Source organism: Bos taurus, chromosome 9, assembly GCF_002263795.3.
Source record: "Bos taurus isolate L1 Dominette 01449 registration number 42190680 breed Hereford chromosome 9, ARS-UCD2.0, whole genome shotgun sequence".
Taxonomy (NCBI): Eukaryota; Metazoa; Chordata; class Mammalia; order Artiodactyla; family Bovidae; genus Bos; species Bos taurus.
In genome coordinates, this window is record NC_037336.1 from 88408882 (window position 1) to 88427713 (window position 18832).

The 18832-nt window shown below is 43.5% G+C and overlaps 1 protein-coding gene across 4 annotated transcripts in view; it reads right to left on the reverse strand.

Moving 5' to 3' along the window:
• Positions 1 to 2721: 2721 nt before the first annotated feature.
• ZBTB2 (zinc finger and BTB domain containing 2) overlaps positions 2722 to 18832 on the reverse strand; it is a 28634-nt gene continuing 12523 nt past the window's right edge. For 2 of the 4 annotated variants that reach the window (XM_005211048.3, XM_005211049.5), the window contains exons 2-3: positions 11540 to 11724; positions 2722 to 5494 (exon numbers count right to left, since the gene is read on the reverse strand). In XM_005211048.3, coding sequence (XP_005211105.1) covers positions 4123 to 5494; positions 11540 to 11712 — 1545 coding nt within the window. In that variant the 5' untranslated portion in view covers positions 11713 to 11724 and the 3' untranslated portion in view covers positions 2722 to 4122. The other 2 variants (XM_059889644.1, NM_001205768.2) reach the window with 2 other exon arrangements.

Sequence of the window (18832 nt, forward strand, 5' to 3'; positions counted from 1 at the left end):
AATGGAGGAATAAAGCAAAGATTGTCATACAAAATGCAGTCAACCTGAAGAACAAGTTAAATTGCATGACAAGAAACTGTCATGTTCTCATACTTTATCTTAGAATTAATTCCTAGTGGATTAGTAAGAGAGGGCTTCCCCTCCCCCATCACAATTCCCAGCCAAATTTCAGGAGGTACCGCGTACATACCATCCTCTGTAACTATCCTTCTAAGTGCTTCTATCTCTTTAAACACAGCAATTTGGATTTTCCCTGAAATGTGTGACTGAGGTCTGACATTCTGAAATTGAAGCATTCACTTTGGATGTTTCAGCCCTTCCCCTTCTGGCAAGGTAAAGTTAACAAACAAGAATAGTGACTGGTTTTGTGACTTTAACAAGGCTTGAGGTCCACCCTAGACTCCATTCTTCTGTTATTATTCAAGCTACCTTGTTAATTTATTTCTCAGCTTAATTGAAGGATAATTGATAAATACATTTTAATGGAATGCTTTCTTCCCATTAAGCCCATATTTCCTATGGTAACATATAATCCTACAGTTCCTACAAATCTATTTTTTAGCAACATCTGTTGAATGAATCATTTATTGTTTTCCCCAAGAAAGGAAAAGTAATAGACCCAGTGGTGTTAATAAGGGCTAGACTGTGGGGGAAGTGTCAGTTACTCAATCCTGTCTGACTCTTTGCAACCCCATGGACTGTAGCCCGCCAGGGTTGGCCATAGGATTTCCCAGGCAAAAATACTGGAGTGGATTGCTATTCCCTGCTCCAGGGGATCTTCCCAACCCAGGGATCAAACCCAGGGATCAAACCCATGTCTCCTGTGGCTCCTGCACTGCCAGTGAATTCTTTACTGTCTTGAGCCACCACAGCAGCTCAAATTCATCCTGAAGCTTAGGTGTTCAGATTGCTCATACCTTCAACTGATACGGCCAAAGCTTATTTCAGCTGGTACCATCAGATTTCCCCAGTGGTCCAGTGGTTACGAATCTGCCTGCCAGTGCAGCAAAATCCTGCTCCAGGAGGATTTCACAAGCTGTGGGGCAACTCAGGTTGTGTGTTGCAACCACGGAGCCTGCACACCCTGGAGCCTGTGGTCTGCAACAAAAGAAGCCACTGCAATGAGAAGCCTGTGTACTGCAACTAGAGAGCAGCCTCCCCCCGCCCAAATTAGAGAAAGACTGCCGGCAGCAATGAAGACCCGGTACAGCCAAAAATTAGATATATGTTTTAAAAATTAAAAAAAAAAATTGGTACCATCCAAACTCAGAATAAAGTGTTAGTTTATAACCTCTTGGGATTAAATGGGAACAGAGCATCCCAGGGTAAGGTTGGCTTCTTTATCTGTACTCGACTTTTGGTTTAGGGAGGGAATCGGCATTGTCCAGGTCTGCCACATGGAAGAGGCTGCTGCAAGCTGTTAAGAGCGCCTGCACTCCAGCAGGGGAACAGAGTGCCTGCCCTTTTCATCAGGATGTGGGCGTTTACCTCTCCTTCTTCACCTATCAGATCCTTAGTGATTCCCATGACTTCCTGGTCTTCAAGACCCCCTTGTCTGCCGGAAGGGCTGGGAGGCACACTCTGATTTTCCCTTTCAGATATTCACTGAAGCTAACTTGGCACAAGACTCTCATTTAAATTGTAAGATGTAAATATATAGCCCTTTTCCAAGGGCTTTCCTGGTGGCTCAGATGGTAAAGAATCTGCTTCCAATTCAGGAGACCCAGATTCCATCCCTGGGTTCGGAAGATCCCCTGGAGAAGGGAATGGCCATGCACTCCAGTATTCTTGCCTGGAGAATTCCATGGACAGAGGAACCTAATGGGCTACAGTCCATGGGGTTGCAAAGAGTCAGACACAATTAAGTGACTAACACATACACACACAGCCTTATTGAAGGTTTTACTTTCTGTGGTCAACCTTCATCCTATTAAATGGAAAATTCTGGAAATAATTCATATGTTTTAAATTGCAGCCATTCTTGGTGGCATGATGAATTCCTGCACAGCCCACTCCATCCCTCCCAGGTGTCAATCATCCCTTTGCCCAGTGTATTCTGCTCGATAGTCACTTAGTAGCCATCTGGGTTATCAGATGGACTGTCAGAGTACAGCAGTGCTCAAGTAACCCTTATTTTATTAAAAATGGTTCCAAAGCACAAGAGCAGTGATGCTGGCAATTCAGCTATTTTCTTACTGTTTAATTTATAAATTAAACTTAAGTATGGATGTATAGGAAAAAACATAACTTCTATGGAGTTTGGTACTATCTGTTCACATTCTTGGGATGTATCCACTGAGGGTTAAGTGGGGAGGGACTACTGTAGTTTTTTTAATCAGTGGATTATTTGTATTTAATAATCTAGGTTGATATAGCCTGTATTTGTGTCATCTTTAGGCAAACACTTTGACCTCTTTTTTCCTCCTTTAACAAAAAAATAGTTCAATAAGTCAATGTCCAGACTAACTTGTGGTCAAATTTTGACTCTTCATAGCTTCTTCTTATATTGTTTACTCGTTTGATTCTCACAGTTTTATGATCCAGTGCAGTTACTGTCTTCATTTTACAAATAGAAAAGGTATCCCCCAGGTTAGGGGAATTTGCCCAGAGTTCAGCAGGTACAAGAGGAGATACAGCAATAAAGTGACTTGGGCAATGTTCTCTAATCACCCTTCCTGCCTCTTTTTTTGGCAGACAAAGTAATACAGAGATAAAATCATATACCCATTTAATCAAATGTTTATTCAATGAAAGTATGTATAAAAACTTTACAAATCTTAGAACGCAAACTATACATGAAGTAGGATGACGGGATATTCAGTTTTTAACATACACATACAGCACAGTTATTAACTGTTCTTCCCTTTCCCCTTCGGTCCTTATTTCTGGCTCCTGTTTTATCCTGTGAGACCATTCTGTTATTGGCCTAAAGGAAGATTAATGGACAACTTTTACGGCTTTCAGGCCAATGGAGGAAATTTCAGGTTTGTTTTTTTTTTTAATGGGAGATTAAACATCAAAATTAAGCTTTTTCCCAAACAGCAATTTTTTGTCCTGATTTTTCTCTGCCATTTTTGATGCTTCAGTGAATGTTGCCAGTAACTATCAGCATTAACATTTAAAGTCATTAAAGTTCCTACATTTGCTCACAACTTTCCCTGTAAGATGCATATTCTTCTATCTCTCCCCGACCCCTGCATACTCACACTGATTTAAAAGCAGTTGACTGGTGCTAAAAACAAATTTACCACTGGCAACTGCTAGAATGGCATATTGTTTTCTATTCAGAAAGACAATCTATAGAATGGTACTTTCAAGTCTGATTTTTAAAACCACCAAGAAATTTGTTGGAAACTGAAACACATATTTTGTTGTTATTCAGCTTTGAAAAAAGCCAGCAATTAGATAAGGCATGTGCATTAATTCACCTGTTTACAGCAAGTATCCACGCATTTTCTCTTCCAAACACACAGACCCACAGCTTGTCATGTTTTACCCAAAATTAAGATTGCCATCACATTATTACTTTTTCTCTTTTGTGTTTTGTTCAAGTAGATTTCTCAACTAATGATTTTTCCTAACTGGACATAATCTCAAAGGATGCATTCTGAAATAAGACACCTGGAGGATAGCTACTAAGAATGTTTTCTTGGGTTTGAAGTTTCCCCACACCTCTAGATTTTGCATAGTTACAGAGCCCCACTGTATCTCTAAGAAGCATGCTGTATTTTTCAGACATTGTCTTTCTGAGAAGGGAGACTTATTACCCAGGGAAAGTCATAATTTTAGCTTGCCAAATTGCATTGGAGTTGTTTTGTTATGTTATATACCCTTCATTAGTTCCAAGTAGGTTTTTAAATCATCTAAAACTTCTCCAAGTCTATGAGCTTATAAGTACTACTGACCATTATCTTTCCAATATCCCCTGAATTAAAGAAATATGTTCCAGGTTTATAACGCACAGAGCCTTTAAGAGGAGGGGCTGGGGATGGGGCAGGAGGGGTGCGGGGAATGGGGCCGGGACCTCTCTGTATCATGCCATGGAGAACAAGAGTTCTGAATTGGGGGAAGGGAAGTAAGAGAGTCTTTGTAAAAATGAGTTTTTAAAAAGATAAGTAACATTCAGTCTAACAACACTGTTTCCTGTTCCTTTTTGATGGAAGCCAACACCGGGTGGTCAGGTTCCGTCACTTCGGAGTCCCCACTGCCCAGGAGAATGGACCGCCCCTCCTCCAGGGCGAACACGTCTGAGTTCTGGTTTTGGCATGAATGTTTAACCACCTCGTTGGGAGTGGAGAACGTTTTGTCACACAAGTTGCATTTGTAGGGTTTGTTCGTCTGTACCAACATGTTGTCCATCTGGCTGCCTTCCTCAAAGGTGCAGAGCTCCAGAGTCTGTTTGTCCACCATGGTGTAGGTGTCGATGCTCTGGTTGAGGCACACGTGGCGGGCCGCCTGGTTGGCCCTGCAGAAGCTCTTGTCGCACGTGCTGCATTTGAAAGGCTTCCCGGTGTGGATGTACATGTGCTCCCGCCAGTGGCTTTTCTGGATGAACTTGCGGCCGCAAATGGTGCACTCGTACTTGCGCCGCTTGACCTCCCGCTCCTGGTCCGCCTGCTCCAGGTTGTCAATGTCCGCGATGTCCGAGGGCGGTGGCGTCTCCGAGTGCGGCTGCCCATCGATGATGGGCGAGTCCGAGATGTGCTGGAGCTCGCTGTCGCTGATGATGCCAGCCTCTGGCACTTCCATGGCGTCTTTGCCGAGGTCCGCCGCGTTGCTGCACAGGGACAGGGGCACGCGGCTCTCGCCAGGCTGGCTGGCTGTGAAGGGGACCCCCGTGTGAATCTGGAGGTGCTCCCGCAGGCTGCTCCGCAGCGTGAAGCGCCGCCCGCACAGGTGGCAGGCGTAGTACTTGGGGAAGCTGCCGTTCCTCTTCATGATGCTCGGCTTGACGTGGGCGATGGTGAGGGGCGCGGGCTGCTCGTCCGAAGAGGAGGCTTCCAGGTTGGTTTCCTCCCCGGGGGGCGGGGGAGGAACGGGCGTGGAGACGAGGTCGGGCGACAGCGAGGTCTGCAGTGGGTCTGAGGGGGTCATATGTGTCCGGTTCACCTGGCTCAGGTTGGAGGGCAGCTGGGAGAGCTGGGAGGCCTCGGGCCCCTGCTCCTGGCTCATCCGGGTTGCCTGCGGCCGTGGCTCTCGGCCAAGTTTCTCAGGCGCCGAGGTGATCTTGGTGGCTTGTCTTAGCTGGTGATCTGCGATCTGAATGCCGTACAAGGATGACGCCAGTGGGAAAACTTGGTCGGGATGAGAAAAGGCCCCTTGGCTGGCCAGGCTGGCCTCCTGGATCAGCGGGTAAGCGTGCAGAAACTTGATGCCCTGCTCCAGCCGCACTGGGTCGATCAGCTGCGGCGCCATCTTCCCTGTGTACATGAGGTGCAGGAGATAGCTGAAGATGTCCGGCTGGATGTCGGTGGGTTTCAAGCGGACACACTCACTGAAAGAGACAAGAGAAAAGTCTCAGTGGATGTCAGTCAGTGACTCAAGTGATTCCATAAAACCCGAGAGAAAAACCAGGAGGGCTCTTACGGAGGCAAATGAAACAAGACCCATCTCCCATATCTTACTGTGAGTTTCATGAACTGGAACACTCAAAAGGGTGTTCAATGGGAACGTATGCAATTTAATTCTAAAACTTATAGGTTTCTTAATAGAACAGACAGGAATACAATAAAGATATTTTAAAGGACCGAGAAAGGGTAATTCATGTTAAAGAAATATGGTATCTTAACTCATAGACTCTTGAAGTAGTCTTTCTCCTAGTAACCTATGTAAAATTGTATCATTTATAAACAACTGTATTTTATGGAGAGGATCCATTGTTGAGTGGCCCATGACCCAGTAAATGGTTAAGAATCCCTGATGTGCATATCTTTCAGCTAAATGTCTAGGACTTTATATTGATTCAATGCCATCTGGAGCGCAACAGATCTTTTAAGATTAAGAGTCACACAACATAACGTAGGGGGGTTAGACTGGTGCCTAAGAGCAAGACCACAAAAGTAAGAAAAACTAAATCTCCTGTCCCTGCTCTGAACCCCTCTGATCTCTCCAGCACGAAGGGCAGAGTGCAGCAGACCTGGGAATAATCAGGAAGGCGAGCCACATTCCAGCTCCAGTGGAGTCTGATCACCATCCCAGTATCGCTGGATTGCATGAAAAGCAGTTATGGGACAACTCAGTTGTTTATCAAATACAATCATCCTCATCATTGGAACTGCAGCTGGGATTTATAGGCATTTTCTCATTGAATTGCCATTAATTTGCATTTTAGAGCTTCCCAAGTGGCACAGTGGTAAAGAATCCGCCTGCCAACGCAGGAGACTCAGCTTCAATCCCTGGGCGAGGAAGATCCCCTGGAGAAGGAAATGGCAACCCACTCCAATATTCTTGCCTGGGAAATCCCATGGACAGAGGAGCCTGGTGGGCTACAATCCACCAGGTCTCAAACAGTGAGACACAACTGAGTGACTCAACAACAATTCACACTTTACAGATAAGGAGTTGAGGCTCAAAGGGATTTATACTTTGCTCAGTATCAGTGTTAGTAAGTGGTGGGACTTAAATTTGAGTCTAACTTCTAAGCCAAGACACCAAGATTCTTTGGACCATTAAAATAATCCTGTGTAGAAGAGGCAGATCTGGAATGATGATTGATATGGAAACCGAGATTCCCCAAGGTTCAGTGGCTTATATAAGGTACCAAAAGGAGTTGTGGCCAAACTAATGGTCTAACTTGCAGACTTCAGTGTCTGCATCATCCTAGAAACAGAGTGCAGATTCAAGCAGTAATAAAAGCTCCCGAGAACCCTCCCTAAATCATCAGTAAATAAAACCTGACACATCACCATAAATCGATGAGAGATAAAGATCTACATGAGGTGTAAGTGCTGTCACCTACTGAGTGAGTATATTCTACTGACAATGCATTTTTCAACCTCAAAGACATCTGCCTTGAATGCTTTTAGAATTTATAATCATTTTTCATTATACCACTTATTACTATTATGACTCTTTTTGGGTCCTTTAGCTATTTATTGTAAGTATTTTCCAATATGCTAAAATAGTAACAGTATAATCTCTTCTAAATTTAGTATTTTATTGTTAAAAAAGGGGGGAGGCAAGTGACTATTAAATGGCTTTTAAAGCTATTTGTGATAAAATATACTTGAATAATTACTGTATTACCATCAATGTGTATAAATTTCAAGATGCCTGCATACAAATAATCATGTGTAAAATGTCTGACTATAGAGTATAGAAGGCTTTATAGAATATATTCTTTATAAGCAAAGATCAAGCATAAACTAGTACCCCTTTGACAACAGAAAGGGAAAGAGTTTTTGTGACTGTTTTTAAAAACACACAGATCACTCATGTCTTTATTTGGAGACTTTTTTATAGTCCTTTCAATTATTTATATTCCTTTAAATAGGAATGCCAGTGCAGGTGGTCCTTTCCTTTAAGCCAAGGTAAATGCCAACAATATTCTGTGTATAGTCGAACATATTGAGATGCCCTAGTGAAATTTAATATTCAAAATAAACCTTCAGGGATTTGGTATGGTGAAGAAAACTTTCATAATGTAAATAGTCAACTCCGCATTGAAGACTGAACTGGCGGGGAATCTTTCCAGGGCCGGGCAGAGGCTAGAGAATGGGAAGCCACAGGCCTTGAAAGATGCAAATCACCCCCAGGAGCCCAAAGGGAGCCTTCTGTTCTGTGGGGACTTGTGTGTTCAGTTGCTCAGTCATGTCGGACTCTTTATGACCCCATGGACTGTAGCCCGCTGGGATCCTCTGTCCATGGGATTCTCCAGGCAAGAATACTGGAGTGGGTTGCCATTTCCTCTTCCAGGGGATCTTCCTGTCCCCAGCTTGAACCCATGCCTCCCGGATCAGAATTCTCTACCACCCAGACACCGGGGAATGTTACCATCTGTGGGGATGGAATGTTCCTTCAATCAGGAGGAAGGATGGTGAGTCCCCCTGCCTCCATGCCAAAGGAAAAGGGCGGGCGGAAATCCCAAGCCTGGCTAGATTTTTCAGCCTCCATGAAAGGTAAATCCCTAGCGGGGTCCCTTTCCAGAAAAACTCTGTTGTAAATTTTATTATTTCCCCTTACTGGTTATTGTATAAGTTGAGTTGTCCTCTGTCTATTGACTGTGAATGGAGGTGACTGGTTAGTAAGCCTCTCAAATTTTAATGAACTTTGTGCAATTTCTGAGGGCAAAGAAGGGATGGGGTTGGGGAGGCCCCATCCACACTTCAGCCAGGCTTACAGGGAGGAAAAACTCCCGGGGGACAGGTGAGGAGCCCCAGGCAGAAAGCAGTGGGGCCCTGGGGTTTGCGGTCAGCACCCAGGGCCCGGGGAGGTTTCCAGACACCAATTTATTTTGATTTGTTCATCTTCATCTTTTTTTTCCTAAAGCAGAAGCACATAGACACACTCAAGACACTTAAAAAGTTATTTTAAAAAGCTCCTTATGTCACATTCCAGCCATCAGTGTCCTCCATGGCTATCCCTCCCAGGCAGCCAGACCTCCTGTCAAATTGCTCGGCTTGCTCGAGGCCACTCTGGTCATGTCCCAGGCTTTGGGGAAGGAAACAGCTGTCTACAATATACTTACACATAAGTGGTTTAGTTTGCAGGTGTATGTTGGACGTAACACTTTTATGGAGGAAAAATACAATTTTTGCACAAGCTACAAGCCCTTCCTAAAAACTTTCACAGTCATTTACATTTTTAATCTTTCCTTCACTAGACCCTTTAAAAAGTAAAGGATGGGCTTAAAAGACTTTGAAAATAAGGATTTAAAAATAATGTTTTAAAAAAAGTAATGTGAGAAGCTATCAGAAGTTATTCTTAGGAAGCATCCATAAAGCAGAGACATCTAGTGGTAACTGCAGACATAAAACACTCTCTGTGTGAAAAACTATTCTTGGTCTCCCTACAGTTGCTGCTGTTGTTCAGTTGCTAAGTCACATCCGACTTTTTGTGACCCCATGGACTGCAGCACCGCAGGCTCCCCTGTCTTCCAGTATCTTCCGGAGTTTGCTCCACTTCATGTCTATTGGGTCAGTGATGCTATCTAACCATCTCATTCTCTGTCACCCTCTTCTCCTCCTGCCTTCAATCTTTCCAGCATCAGGGTTTTTTCCAATGAGTCGGTTCTTTGCATCAGGTGGCCAAAGTATTGGAGCTTCAACTTCAGCATCTCTACAGCAGTCAGCAGTTAAAAGCAGGGCTCTGGTCTTTGCCTAAGCATTCTCCCTTCGCAAACAGTACATGCCAGCTCCGGGGCAATAACACACTGCTGCTTAAACTTCGGGCCCGATACCACGATTCCTTTGTTAGAATGGTATTTGCTCACTGCTCTACACTTACACTTCCTTGGGATCACAAAGAGTCAAATAGGACTTAGTGACTGAGTAACTACACTTATAGTCAGTTTCCTGCATCTATTTAAAAATCATTACATTGTATTCTTTTATTCCTCAAAATGCAAACCAGCCCCTTGGCAAGACAGTTTAATTCACTGTGTTGAGACTTCCGGTATCCATTAGCAATAAAGGAACAGGGGGCGTCCTTAGGGTCCAAAGATAAAGCAACCTCCACCTGCCATTAATCCTATTAACCACCCATTCTGCTCCTGCAGACATCTATCAAGTGGCTATTATACACAAATCCGTGAACTACAGGCTGTGGCTTTCAAAACATTTGTAGAATGCCCTCCAGCATCTTACAAACAAGGAAGGGAGGCAAGGACACAAGTAACAACAACAAAGGGGAAATGTGTTGCTCTTACAAAATGGCTTTGAATAAAGTGCTCTGAGAGGTTAAGAGAGGAAAAGACTGATTGCCTGATCATTTCAGCTCACTCGATTGTTGGAGGGGTGGGGGTGGGGGTCATGGAGATGACCTACAGCCACGGACTATGGCTCAGGGAGTGGGCAAAGGCCAACAAAGTGTGGTTCCAGTGGGGGATGGAGTGTCCTGAGGGGGTGCCTTCAGAAACTGGCTGGAAGGAGGTCAGGCTCCCTGCCTGCTGGGCCTTGAAAGACAGAAAGAAGAATCTGTGCGCTACTTTGACATGTGATAAGTGTCCTCTAAGGTTTCCAATCAAAAGAATAACACAATCTGATAGGTTCTGGAACAAAGGCACATGCCAATCAAAGCAGTGCTTAGGAATATTAATCTGATAGTAATATGGAAAATGATTAGGAAAAGGAAGTGAAAAGGGAAAGAAAAAACGAATGTGAAAGGTAATTGTGAAGAAAACATGATTTGGGGGCAGTTTTAGAGAGACTTTAAGTATGGGTTACTTGAAGATGAAAAAATAAAATAGAGAAGCCAGAGGCACTTCTGGGCAGACTTAATTCAGCTGTAGTCATGCAAAATGAGATAAAAGAGGATATTTAATTCTAGATGTCCAGCAGACAGCTTGGGGCCTAGGGAAATGAAGAGTTCTGGAGACAGAGAAAGAGCAAGGCCAGGGCTGTGAACTGGTTTCCAGTACAGGCAAGGTCCAGGAAAAGAGAAGCGCCCGTCAGGAGAGGCAGAGAGAGCAGCGAGGAGACTCAACTCACCAAAACTGCAGGAGGCGCCTGTGGAGAAGGCAGAAGAACAAGGGGGATTCAGAGTCATCAAAATGCAGACGACAACCCTGAAGAAGGAAGGAAACAGGCGCAAATGCTGCAGAGGACACGGGCAACAGTGACTGGGATGACGGCGGGGTTCTGATGAAGAGGTGACCTTGGGAGAAATGAGGGCCGTGGGGCGATGGCATGGAAACCGCAGTCCCCGTGGAGACAAAGAGTGCAGGATGAGGAGTGGGGAAGTGAGGCCATAGGTCACCCTCTGAAGAACTTTCACAGTGCAACAAGGAGAAGCAGCACCACCAGGCAGGTGACAGCAGTGTCGCCGAAGTGCTGAGCCTTCACAGACTCGGGGATGCCCGGGAGGGTACCAGTTAAAAATGAAAAATGCAGAATAGAAACTACGGCGAACCTGGGAACACGAGGGCAGCAGGAGGATCATCTTCCTTAGAAACCAGGGGCTCTTTTCTCGAAGACAGGACAGATGGGAGGAAAAAAATAAGGAGATGGAGTCATTTTAGGGGAGAAAAGAAGGACACGGTGGGAATTCATGCTGTCAAGCTTCTCATTAGGAGACTAAAGATAAATACTCAAAGTCCAATTGTGGGTAGGGGAAGGCGAGACTCAGGGCAGGGCTGGAGGAGGACGCTGCTTTCCTACTGGACCCAGGCTGCTGATCTGGACTGGGCCGGGGGAGCCCCAGTGCGGCTGATTGGAGGTGGAGGGGCTCCCTGAGGCAGGTGAGGTCACGAGGGACTGGGAGCCTAGGGAGAGGTCATGAGAGCCATGGTCCTGATGAGGGCAAAGAACAGGTTCAGTGGGAAAGAGGGCCGTGGAAGGTCAGAGGCTACAGTCATTAGATTATTATCAACCACGTTAGTTACCTGGTCTGATGGACAAACAACATCTTAAAGTAATTGGAGAATGAAGCAAGAACTGATTTGTGTGCCTTGAAGTACACATCGCCGATGGCAACCGTGCAGTCACACAGGAAACCAAACTCTCGCTGAGCGTTTAACTGTTGCAGGAGAATAAGTCCATGGTTGGCCAAATCCATTTTTTAAAAAATCTGCAAGGCAAACAATTTTTTTTTTTAAGAAAGGTGGTTCACAAATCAGTATGTGTCCTTATAGTCACCAACAGTAATGATCACGGCTAATAGGTCAGGCACTGTTAGAAACGTGATATAAATTCAGTCTTCACAACAGCCCTGGCAAGTAGTTCCATCATTTCTCCCATCTTACAGATGATGAAACTGATGGGGAATTCGGGGACTGCATGCTTTGCCCGAGTTTATACAGATGGTTTAAGTGTGGGAACCAGGAGCCGGACTTGAATAGTCAGCCTGCCAGACAGCAAACATTTCTGGGTCTTTGAGTTTAAGATTTCAAATGCAAATTCTAATGATCCATTAGAAGTTGTCAAACCTTCCAGAGAGATGAGTAAATTAAGGTGCTGGTCGGGGCACAGCAGAGTAAGACAGAAAGATCTCAGTAAGTCTGGGCAATACTCCAGCTCCTGCTGTGTAGACAGGGAAGCCTTGGCAGGGCTCTAATAACCCCCACATCCCTTATTCCTCAAGGGTTAGGACACAGGACAGGTGCTCTTCTCCCTCTTTTGTGGAGGAGGAAATGGGCTTCGAGAAGGGTAAGTAGTTAGCCAGGGCCATCTGGTCAGATGGTGGGGGGCGGGGTGGGGAGTCAAAATTTAGATCTGAATCTTCAAAATTCTAAGTTCATTATTCCTCCTTCACTCCAGCAAACCACATAGCCTCAATCTAACTGTATCAAGGGAACTGCTTCTGGGGGAGCGAGTACATTGCATCAGGAAACTGCTCCTTCCCATGGGCAAATAGCATTCATAAAAGCCGAGCACACATACATCAACATTATACTTAATAACACAGTTAATGGTGAGAAAGAGCAAACGCTTTCTCCTTACAGTTGAGGACAAGGCAAGGATGTCTGTTCCCACTATCCAATACAGTATACTATTCAATGTAATTGTTTTAGCCAGCACAATAAAGCAAGCAAGGAAATAAAAGGCTTACAGACAGGAAAGGAAGAGATAAAATTGTCCCTATTTGCAGATGACATGACTTTTACATAGGAAATCTCAAAGTATCTACCAAACCTCCTGGAATTATTAAATGACTTTTGTCATGCCACAGAATACAAGATAAACATATGTCAATTGTAATTCTATATACTAATGCTGAACATGTGGACACAAACTTATTTATTAGAAATAAATCATTTACAATTACAAAAAAATGAAATACATAAATGTTAATCTAACAAAACATGTATAGGACTTGTATACTGAAAATTGGAAAAGGCTCATGAAAGAAATCAAAGATCTAAATAAATGAAGAGACATGCTGTAGGAAGACATGTAGACATGTTTAGGAAGACATAATATAAATCAGTTTTCTATATTGATATATGGCTTTGCTATAATTCTTATCAAAATCCCAGCAAGACTTTTTTTGTAGATACAGACAAGAGTACTTTAAAGTGTTTATGTAAAGGCAAAGAAACTAGGATAGCTAAAACAGTGCTTAAAAAGAGGAATAAAGTGGGAGGAATCAGTCTAATTTTGAGAGGTGTTACAGAGCTATAGTATTCAAGGCTGCACGGCACTGACAGAGGGATAAACACACAGATCAGTGGAACAGAACTCAGGTGTAGACCCACGGAAATATGTACAGTAGATCTTTGACAAAGGCACAAAAATAATTCAGTGGAGAAAGAACAATTTTCAAAAATGCTGTGGGATCCAATGGACTCTCATAGACGAAAAAGAAAGCAAAAGGAAAACAGAAAGAAAAAGAATTTTAATCTGTCTCATATCTTACATAAAAATAACTCAAAATGCATCACAGATTCAGATGGAAAACACCAAACTATAACTTTTGAGGAAAAACATGGGACAAAATTTAAAGAGGCTCTAGGATTCATCAAACATACAGCCTATAAAAGGATAAATTGATAAACTGGACTTCATAAAAATTAAAAGGGCTTCCCAGAGGGGCTCAGTAGTAAAGAAAGTGCCTGCCAACACAAAAAACTCTGGTATAATCCCTGGGTCGGGAAGCTCCCCTGGAGAAGGAAATGGCAACTAACTTCAGTATCCTTGCCTGGGAAACCCCATGGACAGAGGAGCCTGGTGGGCTACAGTACATGGGGTCCCAAAGAGTTGGACACAACAACTAAATAACAACAAGAAAAATTAAAATCTGTTGTTCTGAAGAAGACCCTGGTAATAGGATGAAAAGGTAAGCCAAAGACTAGGAGAAAAAAATTTGATAAAGGACTAATATCAAGAATATATAAAGAATTCTCAAAACTCAATAGTACAAAAACAATTGAATTAGAAAATGGGAAAAAGACTTGAAGTGACATTGCACCGAAGAGGATACACAGATGGCAAAATAACACGTGAAAAGATGTTTAGTAGCGATTAGGGAAAAGCAAACTAAAACCACACTGACGCTCACTACATGCCTGTCAGGGTGGCCAAAATATAAAATATCAACAAGCAAATGCTGGCAAGGATGCAGAGAAATAGACTACTCATACCATTGCTGGTAAGGATGCAAAATGGTGTAGCCACTCTAGAAAACAGCAATTTCTTTTAAATCTAAGTATGTAACTATGATGCTATCCAGAAATTGTACCCAAGGACATTTATCCCAGAGAAATGAAAACTTAGGTTCATACGAAAACCAGTACTTGGATATCCACTGCACCTTTATTCCTCAGTCAAAAACTAGAATCTACCCAGATGCCCTTCAGTTAAACAGTTAAACAGCGTGGTATGCCCTAACCACAGGAAACTACTCAGCCTTAAGACGAAATGAAGTGCAGCAACCTGGGTGAGTTATGTCCCTAAAGGTTACATACTGTAGGATTCCATTTACGTAACATTTTTGAAAATTACAGAAATGGAGAACAGGTGAGTGGTGGAGGGGCCAGGGGAGAGGAGGCCAATGATGTTTGGCTGTAGAAGGGCAACAGAGGGAGCCGTGTGGAGACAGAAATGTTCTGCAGCTCAACTGTGTCAGTGTCAGTACCCTGCTTATGATGGGAGCAGAATTTTAAAGGTGGTTCCATTAGAGGAAACTGGGTGAGGTGTGCATGAGATCTCTCTATATTATTTCTTGCGACTGCATGTGAATCCACAGTTATCTCAAATAATTGAAAGAGAAAAGCTCATCACACATTAATTAATTAGATTAAAAATGGATAAAACTACGACGCTTAACTTCAGAATCAGGAAAGTGACCGTGGAGAAAGAGTTACCAATAAACTTAAAGACAAAAACAGACACAGAAACATCGGTTCTTGCTCAGCTGGTGCTCAACTCCCCAACCTGCTTCCTGTTCTAGAGATGATCTGGCAGATTCAGAAATTGACAAGTGTGCCCTAAAATAAACGAGCAAAGTGGAATGACACTTTAAGAGACTGATCCGGTTCACAAAGCAAGACTCCAAAATGTCAAGTTTTGTGTTTTCTATCAAGGGCTTGATCCAAGTAGGAGAGGCAGGAGAGCCACCCATGTTGGCTGTAGCTCCTGAGTGTGAAGACCTGGATTATAGCCTCACCTGCACGTGAACACTGATGGTGTGGATAGGGAACTTAGTTCCCCAGTGTCTTCTGCACAAGTCAGAGAAGGCAAAAGCACTAAGATGAGGAAGAAGAGACAGAGAAAAGGCATGAGGCTCATGATGAAAGCCAGAGATGCTGCCAGGGGGCAAAGTAACTGTGATGATGAAGAAACACACTCTAATCTGACCAGGATAGAACTCTAGAAACTAGTCTTCAAAGCTGTTCTCTGAAAAGTGCCAGAACACTAACTTGCCCTTCTCTGCAAAAAGTATCTACCTTTTAGAGAAAACTGGGCTGAGCTGCTTTATCATGGCCTCTGACTCTGATCATGAACACATCCACGTTCAGGCAGCTTTGGGTGTCACTTTCATTGACAAGTATAGTAAGGAATTACTGTTTATCTTTTGATGGCAATAAGAGGTTATTGTTTATGGAATGTTCACCATTAACCATTCTCTTCATGCCATTCATTTATTTTCACACTAACGAGCTATGTGAGGTCCTGCTACCCACTGGTAACTCAGACAATAAAGAATCTGTCTGCAATCCAGGAGACCTGGGTTCAATCCCTGGGTAGGGAAGATCCTCTGGAGAAGGGAATGGCTTACCCACTCCAGTATTCTTGCCTGGAGAATTCCATGGGCAGAGGACTCTGGTGGGCTATAGTCCATGTGGTCATTTAAGAGTCAGACACGACTGAGCAACTAACACTTCAGTACAGAGACGGTACCCACATTTTACAAAAGAGGAAACAGGCTTAGAGAGGTTAGGTAGCTTGCCTAAGATTACAGAATCCATAAATACAAGAATTGGGACTTAAACTGGAATTCATTTGATTTGTTGGAACATACTACATACAAGTATGTTAGTTTAAAATTAATTGGAGATTTTTAATGGCTATTTTAAAGTGTAAACATTGCTGTAAGAGATTCAAATATTAAGGATACACACTAGCATTCATCCACTCCCAACTCTACCCATTTCCCCACATTCTAGCCAACACTGGGTATTAACACTTTTTAAAGACTCTTTGCCAATACCACTTTTTACTTTCCATGAATTTGATGAATTGAAGTATATTTTTACTTCCTCTTATTTCTCTTCATAAGTTTTGCCCATTGTCTATCAGGTTATTTTATTTTTTCCTTATCGAACTACAGAACTCTATATAAAGAAATGAGCCCTCTGTCATGGATATTGATGATAACATTTTTCTTACTTTCTTTTGATTCTGTTTTAGAGAATTTTTGACATATAAAATTTTCACCAAATTTATCAATATTTTACAGGATGATTTTGAGGTTTGGGGTTATTACATTAACGAATATATATCATCTCTTCAATTTAGCAAAACGTATGGCTCCCCACCTCATTCCATCAATAGATGAACATAAGTATCTTATTCAGATGATAATAAAACTATGATAAAACTGCAAAATGTTTCTTTTTAAAGAGGGTCTACTAGTTATTTTAGGATCTCAATTTAGGACCATCTAGAATAAAAAAAGAACTGAAAGTGTTTTTCAAATACAGAAGGAAGAACACGTGTCTAGAGTCTCTGAGAAGAGGAAAAACAAAGAAAATGTGTCATATGTTTTCCCCCAATTCACATTGGGGGAAAAACCCATATGCATCAATTTTTTAAAATCTTAGAGACCAAAAATGTCTTTCTCCCCACCCCGACTCTTTCGTGTATGAATGAGCGTGAGAAAAGGGGGTAGGATGGGGTACTGGGCCCCTCCTCCATCCCCGCCCAGCTGAGAGTACTGCTCTAGCCCCAGCGGTCCCCTTCATAATCGTTTCCGTGAGGCTTTACTTGCACAATGCCACGTAGGCTGAGGACTGAGCGTCTTCATGGGCTGGCTCTGCTCCAAACTACCCTCCCTTTGTGGAAATGGACATCTGCTCTTCCCACCATCGACTGCTCACCCAACCGCATCACTCCTGCTGCCCTGTGTTGCCCACCAAGGTCACTGAGGGCCTCTTCCCCAGCCCGATGCAAGAGTAGCTTATTCGACCTCTCTGCGGCATTTAATATCCTTCCCTCCTGCTCCATAAATATTCAGGCCCTGCTTCCAGGACAACACACTCTGGTTTTCCTCTCACCTCTGGCTATTTATTCTATTTTAACCCCCATCAAGGTTCCTCGTCTGCAGATGCTCCTCTGCCTTTGGTCCACAGCTTGCTTCTCTGCAGACTCTCCGTGGTGATTCAATCCACTCCCACTTGGCTGTCCCGCACAGCCAATTTAGGGCTGAGCCCTAAATTCAGACTAGGCAAATCAGCTCAAATCCCCAAAGGACAATAAAAGCCATCGACACAAACCCACTCCATCTGTATCCACAGCTCAGCGCATGGCGCCATCATCCACCCCTTGACCAAGGCAGGAACCCATGTCGGTCAGACACCCACATGCCACCAATTAAAACTCTTCATCCCACCCCATGCCTTAGCTCTACCTCCCTGCTCATCTCCCTGTTTCCAGCTCCAGCCTCTCCCATTTATCCAAACAGAACAGGTTAGCTAGAACTGTCTCTCCCAGGGCAAATCTGATGTTACTATCCTGCTGAAAATCCTCTTGAGTCTCCCCATGGCTTGCAGGATGAAAGCCACACTCCTCAGCATGGCTTGCATGACCCCAGATGACCCCACCACTGCTCACTCTGCACACCATGCTCTAGTGCTAATCTCAGCTACTGGTTTCCAGACTTCTGGGCTGCCCAGACCTACTAAAAACCAACCAACCAATCCTGAAACTGGGGGTCTGACAGAGTGTGCTCCCTCTTTATTTTGCAAGAAAATATATCAAATATTCATATACCTATTAGGGATGGAGGGCTTTTCTACATAAAAAGATGGACATAATGACAGAATATACTTCTAGAGGCAGGACAGTGGCACTGTATTCAACATATGGAACATACGCAAAAAAATTACAACATAAAATGTTACTTTATGACACTAAGCTATGTATAATTGTTTTCTGGATTCAAGACTGTCCGTATAGTAGTCTTTACCAAGTGATCATCAAGTATCCCATTTGTTCTAAAAGTCCAAGCATTATCACAAATCCAGTTTCATTTGAGTGTGTTGATGACAAAGGAGATAAAATGATGTATTTTACTCACGTGGGGAATTGGATGAACTGGGAGATGAGCTGCAGTTTTCTTTGCCCAGAAGATCCTCAATGCCCAGGCCATTCTTGGGCTACTAACAGTACATAACCCTCACTGCTCACAGGCCTCGCTCTCAAAGCTGAGCAGCTCAGCAACCTGATTTCTACTCTCACGGTCAGGAGATGGGACCAGTTTGAACTGGGCCTTGGAATGTGCCCCTTGCAGAGGGACCCACTGCTGACGACCTGTCCCTTCCCCTACCTCTACTTGTCCTCTGCAAAATTCCCCTGACCTTCAAGACTGGAGGGTCTTTTTGCCTCCAGAGGACCCATGAACCTGCCTGATGCTTTTGGAAAGTTGGCATTGAGTCTTACCATTTATTGTTTTATCTCATGTGCCTAAGCATACTCTCTGGTGTTCAGTATTCATTAAATGAATGACTATATGTTTA